The sequence below is a fragment of the Pantherophis guttatus genome, chromosome 8 (assembly GCF_059756535.1).
Source record: "Pantherophis guttatus breed Tessera chromosome 8, ASM5975653v1, whole genome shotgun sequence".
NCBI lineage: Eukaryota > Metazoa > Chordata > Lepidosauria > Squamata > Colubridae > Pantherophis > Pantherophis guttatus.
In genome coordinates, this window is record NC_142070.1 from 13,426,246 (window position 1) to 13,438,295 (window position 12,050).

The 12,050-nt window shown below is 40.0% G+C and overlaps 1 protein-coding gene across 13 annotated transcripts in view; it reads right to left on the bottom strand.

The window, feature by feature from the left end:
• Window positions 1-12,050, bottom strand: part of MAPK10 (mitogen-activated protein kinase 10) — a 236,462-nt gene that overhangs the window by 115,824 nt on the left and 108,588 nt on the right. For 7 of the 13 annotated variants that reach the window (XM_034440428.3, XM_087875100.1, XM_087875102.1 and 4 more), the window contains one exon: window positions 7,708-7,806. Coding sequence is in view for 6 of the 13 variants with exons in the window: in XM_034440427.3 (XP_034296318.1) it covers window positions 7,735-7,800 (66 nt within the window). In the remaining 7 variants the exon portion in view is untranslated. The remainder of the gene's footprint in view (window positions 1-7,707; window positions 7,807-12,050) is intronic. The other 6 variants (XM_034440427.3, XM_034440424.3, XM_087875097.1 and 3 more) reach the window with 1 other exon arrangement.

Consider the following 12,050-nt stretch of genomic DNA (forward strand, 5'->3'; position numbering starts at 1 on the left):
ATATTTGTATGTATACGTCTGAATATATGTCTTGTACCTTCTGGATGGGTTATAGCTTTCTTTCTTTTTTTTTCCCCTGTCTTCTACAAATTTGTACATTCTTTTTTCCTTTTTTGTATTTTAATGATATTAATAATAATTCTGAACCAATTCTTTGGCCAGACACCTGGATTTGCCTTACTAGATATTTTTTGCTTCAGCACACATTCCCAAGATTTTGGCCTTGCTTTCTGAGGTAAAACTAAATAATAATTTTTAAAAATCCTCCAAATAGCAAAACAAGCACCAAAGATAGCATATGGAAACTGCTGTCATTAAACCAGGGAGGGAAGGGCAGGGAAAATGAAGATTTCTGTGCTTCGGGGGAAAATCTGAGGTGCAGCATGTTAATCTGTTCCTGGATAATTGCCAAAAAAATGGCTTCCTCCTAATTACCTTCCACTTTTGAGTGTATTTATTTTTACAAGCTGCCCAGCAGGAATATGCATTCAAAAGCCAGAAATGTGCATTTGTGGAGTGGGGATGTAGGATAGGGGGGTGATCTATAAACATCACCAGAAGGAGATGTTGATATGTACACATTTTCAGAATCAACTGAATAGCATAATTTAGTTGCCTGTGGGCTTTCTTACATCGTCTTTGGTGAAGACCCCAAGCACTGCATGTTAGAAGAAGCTGCAGTCACATGTTGGTGAATACCCAGAAGACACACTCAATGCTTTGGTTGCAGGTGCTTAGGAGTAAGCTTGCCATCTGTCTACTATGCATTGTGGGGGGGCGGGGGGGGGGGGTTGGAAGCTTCAATCATAGCAACAAGAAGGGTTTCTGAATATTATCACCTCACAAACGAAATTGGAAAATACATTAGAAAAGTTGCACAAACAAGAGGAACCACATGCCACTTTGACAGAGTAAATTAAACAAAATGTTTGGGTTTTTTTAATATAGCATCACCCATATCGCCAATGAGCTGGTACTGGTTTCTGTCCAAAAGAATCAGAAGATTGGAAAAGATTTAAAAACCAAGCCTATCTAACAATGTCAACAGTAGTTAAAGGTGAAAGATTTATACCAGGGGTCTGCAACCTTAAACACTCAAAGAGCCATTTGGACCCGTTTCCCAGAGAAAAGAAAACACCGGGAGCCACAAAAACTTTCCCGTGCTTGACTATTTCTTGAGCAGCCACAAAACTAGAATATGTAGTTGAATTAAACATTCTGTTTTCTTCTGAAACTTTTCTTTCCTTGGATTTATCCATGGTTGGCCTACCAGGGGTTGGAAAGCTCAATAAATCGCATGCTGGCAGGTGTTGCACATTGGCAGTTGTGACGCATGTTTTGAGTGACAGGGAGCCGCAGCAGAGGGGTGAAAGAGCCACATGCGGCTCCAGAGTCGCAGGTTGCTGACCCCTGATTTATACGATTTGATTTGAGCCATGGTGGCGCAGTGGTTAGAGTGCAGTACTGCAGCCTACTTCTGCTGACTGCCAGCTGCCTACAATTCGTCAGTTCGAATCTCACCAGGCTCAAAGTTGACTCAGTCTTCCATCCTTCCGAGGTGGGTAAAATGAGGATCCAAATTGATGGGGGCAATAGGCTGACTCTGTAAACTGCTTAGAGGGGGCTGGAAAGCACTGTAAAGTGGTATATAAATCTAAGTGCTATAGCTATTGCTATTGCTATTGGCATTGACACTCCTGAACTGAATAGCGTACAGCTTGCCAAAATCTTTGGGCAGAAGAACATCTTGAATTCTTGGTTCTCTCTGTGATTCCTAAGAAACTATAGTTGAAGCTTTCTGCTTGAATGGTTGCATCAGTTTTGACTTCTTATAATTAAAAATATTGTGCAGATAGATCATTGCCATCATAACCAAATGTATGTTACAACTTCAAGCAAAACCCAAACTGAAACAAACTGATTATGAGAAGAGAAATGGAAATACTTTAACTATTAATTGAATGAAGCATGGTTCAAGAGGCTGGCCCATTTCTTTTAACTCTTTTCCATTTTGATATCAAAGAATTGGCAGGTGATACATTGATACAATGTCGGCATGGCGGTTACTTTGGGAAATATTTAAAATGAGACTCGCTTGAGTTCTTACATTAATAGGACATTTCAGATAATGAGTCTTAACTTTTGTATATTTTTGTTTTCATATTCCTTCCCTTGCTATAAAGGCATTTGAATGTTTTATCGTTTATGATTTTTACTGTTTAAATTATTTTAATATTTGCACAAACCTTGAAATATACTCACAAAACTGTATTTAATGCTGTTTCAAATATTAAAACTCAGTAAGGAATTTGGAGTGGAGGATGTTGGCAAAGTTAAGTTCACAACTGGGGAAAATTACTTTCAGTAAGTGAATCCAGCGGATTTGAGTTCAATAGGTTTAGAATAGGAGAAGTTGAATGTATGGGCACGAGAAGATCATTTCATGGCCATTGATGTCACTTTGGGCATTCAATCATCCTTTTTATGATTATAGAGCATCCTTCAAAGTGGTGAAGAAGTAGGTAAAATGAATAGTGTGCTGCAGCTACCACAAAAGCCAGTGCAGTCCTAGGCTGCATTAACAGAGGGATAGAATCAAGGTCATGTGAAGTGTTAATACCACTTTATAATGCCTTGGGAAGACTACACTTGGAATACTGCATTCAGATTTGGCCACCATGATATAAAAAAGATGTTGAGACTCTAAAAAGCGTGCAGAAAAAAGCAACAAAGATGATTAGGGGACCGAAGGGTAAAACATATGAAGAACAGTGGCAGAAATTGGGTATGTCTAGTTTAATGAAAAGGATTAGGGGTGACATGATAGCATGTTCCAATAGTTGAGGGACATCCACAAAGAAGAGGGTGGTCAACCTATTCTCCAAAATACCTGAAGGCAGGGCAAGAAGCAGTTGGTGGAAAATAATCAAGGAGAGATCCAATCTAAAACTAAGGAGGAATTTTCTGACAATTAGAACAATTAATCAATGGAACCACTTGCCTCCAGAAGTTGTGGCTGCTCCAATCTGAAGGTTTTTAAGAAGAGATTGGACAACCATGTGTCTGAAATGGTTTTCTTGCCTAAGCAGGTGGTTGGACTAGAAGACCTCTGAGGTCCCTTCCAACTTTTGTTATTCTGAATATGACTAACTCTGGGACCTATGAACTACATCTCTTGAGAATCTTGATTTATTTTCCTTTCCAGCAATGTAGGATAGGAATAGTTGTGGCCCTGGCTTCCTCAGAAGATGAACAAATATAAGGAACAATGTTCTCTGGTAGATGCATTCTTTAACATACAGCAAGTTCCAGGTTTAATCCTTGGCAGTGCAACTAGAAGGATAAAGTAGTAGACAAATATGTATTTGCCTGAAAAACTTGAAGCACCACTACATGTCACAGGATACAACAGTTGGCTAACTATTTAGTTAAAACACCTGGTTTCATATAATTGCACATTATCTTCCCACTTATTGGGCAAGGATAATGGCAGGACACTGAAATCCTGCGCAAACAGAAAAGTTTCCTAAAGCAGATGGTGTGAATTCTCTTTATCAGATGGGTAACTGTTTCTGTTTCTTCCCCAAATTATACTTCCACGTAGTAAATTTAAATATTGACTAAATTCTGGTTTGAAACAAGCATTAAGGGAAAAATAGTAGATGCAAAGGGTGAGGGAATATCCAGATGGTGAAATATACAGAACAATATTTCTAAACCTGAAAAATGTGTTATTAGTGCACTAACAGAGCAATTGTCAACTGACAGTATTTGGTTACAACCATTTTATCTGGCCCTTGGTGGCACTATCAGATTTTAATCAAAATGCTGTATTGTAAAAAAAATTGGCTTGAAGCATCTCTTCGAAAGAGACATTTCTAAAATCAAGTTAGGTTATCAGGTTATGCTTTTTAAGCATACATTCTTAGCCTAAGATTTTTTCCAAAGTTCACTGATATTTATATTCAATTACACTTCAGGCAGCTGTTATTTTTAGATAGCAGATGTTGAAAATCGACATTACAAAGTCTGGAAGTGAATTTAAACTTTATAAGCACAATTCTCTGGCAGTGGACTCAGTCACTTCAAAACCAATAAGAGGGTGATGATGGAACGGATTAAAAAGAATGTGAAATGACCCAAAAGCATCCTGGCCAATTTAATGCATTTTTATGTGCAACATTATGTGAAATTGTTCCATCTTAACAGGATATGAATACACTAACAAGACCTAACCTCTTTTTCTAGTTAATTAGAGGGGAGAAAAACACTGAAATAACGAGAGTTTTTATGCTGATGCCTTTATGCCTTTGAATTTAAGAGACTATACTGTCAAGAAAATGTAATCCCATTACTATTAGTAATTCCCTTACTAAACAAGGTCATATTCTTAATTTATTTTATTGAATTTCAAATAAATTTCTACAGATTAATTTATGGGATGTTCTTTCTCAAGGAAAACTAACAGCATGAGAACCTGAATGAAAACGCTTCAATGGTAACTCCAAAATAGAGTCTGGCCAGGAAATTACTCTAGGGCGATCATTGTAGAGTTCTTTGTGTCAACTCTGCTTGAGTGAGAATTAGATCAAGGGTACTAAGAGAGTTATATCTGGATATAGTGGTGGGTTTCAAAATTTTTTACTACCAGTTCTGTGGGCGTGGCTTGGTGGGCGTGGCATGGCATGGCATGGTGGGCATGGCTTGGTGGGCATGGCAGTGGAAGGATACTGTAAAATCTCCATTCCCACTCCAGGGGAAGGATACTGCAAAATCCCCATTTCCTCCCGATCAGCTGGGACTTGGGAGGCAGAGAATAGAAGGGGTGGGGGGCAGTCAGAATTTTTACTACCGGTTCTCTGAACTACTCAAAATTTCCGCTACCGGTTCTCCAGAACTGGTCAGAATCTGCTGAAACCCACCTCGGATCTGGAGTACTAATTTGAAAACTCCCCTTATTTAAAGGCTAAATTGTATTTAAGTTATTTGGGACTGCCACATTATATAAATTCTAATATAAGTATATTTACAACTTATATTATTGTATAGAGTTTGAAAACTAAATATTGATTCGGGGTGCATGGAGTGCTCATGTAGCAACTGTCATAAGCTTTTTAAAGCAGCTGTATCTTTTCCCAGGATCAAGTGCAGTGGTCGGTTTCACATTTTGTTACCACCGGTTTGTCACGCGCTTCACACATGTGCGCCTTCCGTGCATGTGGCTGGCCTTTCATGCACGCGCTTTGCTCCCACATGCGCCTTCCGCGCATGTGACAGGACTCAAAAATGTGCCTAAATAGGACGGCATAGAGCCAGGCAGGCCCACCTGCAATTTCCGCTACCGGTTCGCCTGAACCTGTCCAAAGCAGCTGAATACCACCTCTGATCAAGTGGCTGTCCTCTACAGTTATAACATGAAAATAAATGTTTGGTTTAAGTCAGTATTTCTCAACCTTACCACTTTAAGCTGGGTGGATTTCAATTCCTATGCTGGCTGGGGAATTCTGGGAGTTGAAGTCCACCCATTTTAAAGTGGCTAAAATTGAGAAACACTGGGTTAAGTAATTGAAGGCTGTTCCTATATGGATAACTACACAAGCTTCAGTGATCTATTTGCCTACCCAAAGTATGCACAGACTTAGGTATAGACACAAACCATTGAGTCTAATCATGAGGGAACATGAAATAGACACAATTCTAAAAACTTCATGGGACAGAAAGATTTGCCCTATGTCAAAGAAAGTGATTCTTTCAAGATCCTACTGTTCCGACAGGCGGGGCTGTCTATTTAAGTGGTTTTTAAATTGGAGTTTTAACTTGGGGTTTTAAATTTTGGCCGAAACTGTTAAATTGATTTTAATTACTTTTAATGATGATGTCTGTATATTTATGTTTTTAAATTGGCTGTATACCGCCCCGAGTCCTTCGGGAGAGGGGCGGTATATAAATAAAATTAACATAACATAACATAACATAACATAACATAACATAACATAACATAACATAACATAACATAACATAACATAACATAACATTCTTGAATTACTCTGCCAGCAGTCAATTATAAGCTCAAAAAATCTTAAACAAGCCAAAGATCGGAATACTTTGAACAGAACTGGGACCATATTTTTCATTTCAATCAAAATGTTCAACGTTCTGCCTGCAGCATTTAGTATCACTTGCAAACTCATTTCAAAGAATGGATACAATTAGGTCATTTGCTGTTTGACTGGGAGAAATAGCAATATTAGAATTTTACATCATATAGATACAAGGTATTTCACAAGATAGCTGTGGTTCAGAACAAGGCCTGGGGTTTCCTGTACTTTTATTATCAATTTTCTTGCATTTTTGGTGCTTAGGGAAGAATACGTGGTGGCATGGGGCAGTTGACAAAGGAAAGAGATCTCAGAAAAATAGAACACACCATCAGCATCTCCACCCCATTTCCTGGAAGAGGTCACTAACAAAGGAGCCAGAAATAAAACTGCCAATAATATAAAACAGTCATATAAAGAATAGGATAGAATTTGCATTGTTAAATCTTTTTCTCCTTCCTTTAACTGTATTGCTTTCTTGACTTTTTTATCTTCCTTCTTTCTCTAACTTTTCATTATATTTGTTTAGGTTTATCTTCTGTTTAAAAATTTTCAATATTTCTTAAATCTTAGTTTAATAACAATTATTTTATTAACCGTAACCGGAAGCAGAGAACTTCTTTTAAAATATCTCTTTTTTTCCAGATGAACTCAGTGAGAGAAAAATTTCCTCCAGCAAATACGGTATAAAACTGCATGTTCAATGAAGGCACGGCTATACATGTATACCAGGGATGAAATCCAGCAGGTTCTGGAGAACCGGTAGCAGAAATTTTGAGCAGTTTGGAGAACCGGAAGCAGAAATTTTGAGTAGTTCAGAGAACTGGAAAATACCACCTCTGGCTGGCCCCAGAATGGGGTGGGAATGGAGATTTTGCAATATCCTTCCCCCAGGAGTGGGGTGGGAATGGAGATTTTGCAGTATCCTTCCCCTGTCATGCCCACCAAGCCACGCCCACCAAGCCACACCCATAGAACTGGTAGTAAAAAAAATTGGATTTCACCCCAGACGTATACAATTAACTGTGTTCTTTCCAGGACTATGCATACACTTTGATAGTATCCTCTAGGGCAGTGGTGTCAAACTCATGGCCTGCGGGCCAGAGGTGTCACAGGCTGGCCATGCCCACCCCCAGTTTAGCAAAGGTGGGGAAGTCGCCATACATCACATGACAACGACGTGATGACGTGAGTTTGACACCCTTGTGTTAGGCTTATTGGTTTTACCCTCTTTAGATGAGATATTATTAAATATAATCTTTGATTTATGACTATAGTTGGGCATGTAATTATCGCTATAAGTCATATAGGTTGTGAAGTGAGTCTCTGAATGATTGTGCCTGATTTTACATCCTTTTTTTGCGGTGGTAATTTCAAACTATCCCTAAGTGACTAGGATCCTCGTTGTGCAATGGCCTACTCTGAGATATAAACATTCTGCTAAATTCTATGCCCCATTCACTTCCACATTTTAGCACCATGAATTCCAGCCAACGTAACTAGTGATAGGATGAACCAGATTGAGGTGGTTGTTATAGACCTTTAGTCACATGCATGATTGATATGAAATACTGATCACAAAATATGTAAGTACAAGTATATACTGTACCTTGTTTTACCTGTAAGGAACACACACCTGACAAAAGGCAATCTTCACATCCAGAGTAGGCTCACTGCAGTAATGTAAGAAATGGCGGCTCATAAATATCTGAAATTCAAAGAACAACGGCATAAATATTTCTCATCCAAACTGGACTTATTTATAAGGCTGTTTCAATCTATTTAATATCTACAGTATGACATAGTAAACAAAATTCAAAGTTAGCTTTTAAGAAACCAGTATTAAGGTTTCTTCAAAACCAAACCTTTGTTTTCCAATAGGAAAAATCTTTTCAGTATCAATGAGAATATTTCCAAGAAAATAAAATGATAGATAGATAGATAGATAGATAGATAGATAGATAGATAGATAGATAGATAGATAGATAGACAGACAGACAGACAGACAGACAGACAGACAGACAGACAGACGGGTGGATGTAGGTAAGTAGGTGGGGGGGAGAGAGAGATGATAGATAGATAGATAGATAGATAGATAGATAGATAGATAGATAGATAGATAGATAGATAGATAGATAGAAAGACAGAAAGACAGACAGACAGACAGACAGACAGACAGATACCCTGTTTCCCCTAAAATAAGACACCCCCTGATAATAAGCCCAATCGGGCTTTTAAGTGCATGCGCTAAAATAAGCCTCCCCCCAAAAATAAGCCCTCCCCGAAAAAATGTAGACGTAGAGCTGGAAAGACAGCAAGAGGAGCCCAGGCTTGCTCCAGGCACCCCAAAATAATAAGACCTCCCCCAAAATAAGGCCAAGCACTTATTTTGGGGTTCAAAAAAATATAAGACAGGGTGTTATTTTCGGGGAAACACAGTAGATAGATAGATAGATAGATAGATAGATAGATAGATAGATAGATAGATAGATAGATAGATAGGCAGGCAGGCAGGCAGGCAGGCAGGCAGGCAGGCAGGCAGGCAGGCTGGCTGGCTGGCTGGCTGGCTGGCTGGCTGGCTGACTGACTGACTGACTGACTTTATTGTCACTTTGAATGTACACTAATTGGCATACATTAAAATGAAATTTCATTGCATACAGCTCTCAAAGGGTCACCATCTCCAATATACACTACATAAACATGACTAAATAAATAAATAAATACAAAAATAAATACAAAAATAAATAATAGCGTAACAGAGTTGGAAGGGACCTTGGAGGTCTTCTAGTCCGAAACAGGAAACCCTATGCCATTTCAGACAAATGGTTGCCCAATTTCTTCTTAAAAATCTCCAGTGATGAAGGCAAGCCATTCCACTGATTCATTTTTCTTACTGTCGGGAAATTTCTCCTTAGATCTAAGATTGCTTCTCTCCTTGATTAGTTTCCATTTGTTGCTTCTTGTCCTGCCTTCAGATGCAACCAACAACCGAGCTCTGAGAGCACCAAGAGCACAAGAACGCTCAGCTAGCCGGTTCTGGCAATCTGACTGTTCATAATTTAGTGAGCAAGACTGACAGCATAATTGCTTAGATGGAAATGACCAGCAAAGGGAGGATTTCAAGGCCTCCAAAGAAACAACAAAGAGCCAGAGTAGAAGTTAAAAGTGGCTTGTAGCTTGGACTTGGATAGAATTGTTTCATGTTGGATATCAGTTTCCAACGTACAATCCTTGCAGTGCATAAAATGATAACATACAGCTTTTTGAAACATGCGAAGCATTTTCCAGAGTTGCCCTTGGATGTTTACTACTGCTTAGCATGATTCTTTCGTAAAAAGACTAGCTGAGGGGATGACTACCTTGGTAGGAGTATGTGAATAATTTGTAACGGTACTGAGGGAGCCATATCTCTGTTGGCACCCACAGGTGACAATTCTGCCAGAAATCACTCTTCCACATTATTTGCACAGCCACACTAGCTAGTTCAGCCACAGGCCTTCAAATCTTACTCTGTGCAACGGTCACATGTGTCCCTTAGTTGTTTGAAATATTACTGGGATTCTTTCTGCTCTAAAGTATATCAAACATCACTGATACCTTTATGCAAAAACTAAAGATAAAAAAGCACAGTAGCACGCCCAGTTCCAACTACTAATCCAGTAATAATTCAGCAATATTATTACATTTCCATGTTTGAATTAAATATAAAAGAGAACAAAGGATTATGCTTAAAATAAGCCCTGGTAGACTCTTCTACAAACCAACAAAAATCAACAGACAGGAAAAGGTTCTGAACAGACAGTATAGTTCAGTAGTAGAGTACTGATTTCCATGGAGTAGATCCCAGGTTCTACCCATTTGCATTTATATATAAAATAAGGATGGGTAGATAATAACCATCAAGATATATAATGAAACAAACTCTTGCTACAGGTAGTCCTTGAGGTAGGACCATTTGTTGGGCAACCAAAGTTACGATGTGCTTTAATGAGGAGGACTTACAACCGAACTGCAAAATTGCAGCTGTTACAGCACGGGTGTCAAGCTCAATTTCATTGAGGGCCGCATCAGGGCTGTGGTTGACTTCGGGGGTTGGGCAGGCATGGCCAACTGGATGGGTGTGGCTGACTGGGTAGGCATGGCCTGGGTACATTGGGTAGCCCGGGCCGAAGCCACGCTGGCCCAATCTTTCCGCTTCACACTGGGTAGATTGGGCGAAAGCGATGCGGGCCTGATATTTACTCTTCGCACTAGGTAGACCAGGCCGAAGCCACACTGGCCTGATCTTTCCTCTTTGCATTGGGTAGACCGGGCCGAAGCCACTCTGGCCCAATTTCTGCTTTGTGTTGGGCCGAAGCGACGTGGGTCAGCCCCTTGCATTTTCCAGGATGGCCCTGCGGGCTGGATCCAACCACATCACAGTCCAGATCCGGCCCACGGGCCTTGTGTTTGACACCTCCGTGTTACAACATTTGGTATATAAGTTTAAGTACTATTCCCACAGTCATGTGACCGTGTCAGGATTTTACATGGCTCACAATCACAGCATTGCAGCAAGCAGCAGTTCTGTGATCACCAATGGGAAAGTCAGCAGGGAAGGTCCCATAAATCCTTCCTCCTGAGCCATGCCAGGGCGTACAAGGTCTCAAGAATCTCACACTCCCAAGCACCCATCATCTGGCCACAACCCCTGCCAGCCTGCCTGTGGCCCCTGCTGCCACCCATGTTCAGCAGTGTCCACCTGCAATGCTTGCCTGTCAGCCTGTCTGCCTAGGAATCTGGTCAACCTTCTGAAACTTCCTCTTTCCGCTATGTCTTCAAGATGGACAGTGATTAATATTTATACGTATTTATCCTGTTTCCTCGAAAATAAGACATCCCCTGATAATAAGCCCAATCGGGCTTTTGAGCACATGCGCTAAAATAAGCCTCCCCCCGAAAATAAACCCTCCTTGAAAATTTTTAAACGTAGAACTGGAAATAAGATAAGGCGGCAAGAAGAGCCCCATCATGCTCCATGCGCCCCAAAATAATAAGTCCTCCCCAAAAATAAGGCCAAGTGCTTATTTTGGGGTTCAAAAAAATATAAGACAGAGTCTTATTTTCGGGGAAACACAGTATATGTTAGTGTGCAGGGATATGCGTATGTATGTTTATAGCATATCTATATGTGTGTTATGTATGTGTGCACTTTTGAGAGCAGGCAACATTTTTATTGATTTCATTTTTAATGGGTGCCAGAGTCCCACAGAAAAAAAAATGTCAATAAAGATGATGTGATATGATATGATATGATCTCTTAAGGAACCACACAGTCTCTCGGTTATGACAGCAACCAGGACTGCCGAGATTGCCATCACTAAGTGATGAGGTCACATGACCTATGCAAACCAGCCAAACTTTGTTTCAATTTTCAAAGTTATACAGTGTCATCATCTCTACTGCTTATAAACTACCATGCAGACTTTGAAATGTTCAGCCTCTCTTGAGCCTGAAATTCTATTTCGCAGTTTTCTAGTAGACATTCAACCATCTATTCCTTATGCCACTGAATCAGGAAGCGGGTAGGGCGCAAAATCCTCTCACCATGAGCTCAGCCTAAAGTGCCTCGTGCATTCCATTTTTAATGCATGAGTTACAATCTTATTTCCAAAAAAATCCAGCACACGAACTGTATTGTGGTAGCTCAGTTTGCTGTCTCATAGTTGAGTGACTCACTACAGAAGCTTTCTGTTCCTCAGATGGTTTGATTAGGTTTCACCCCACCCTCCCGTCTCTCTCTTTCTCCATTGTTTTAAAAAGCTTTTAATATTAATCAAAATTGCAGTGATTTCTAGAACCTTAGAAGTTAATGATGTCGTCTCGCTATAGGGCAGGGGTGTCAAACTCAGGGCCCGCAGGCTGGATCCGGCCCGCGATGTGGTCGGATCTGGCCCATGGGGCTGTCCT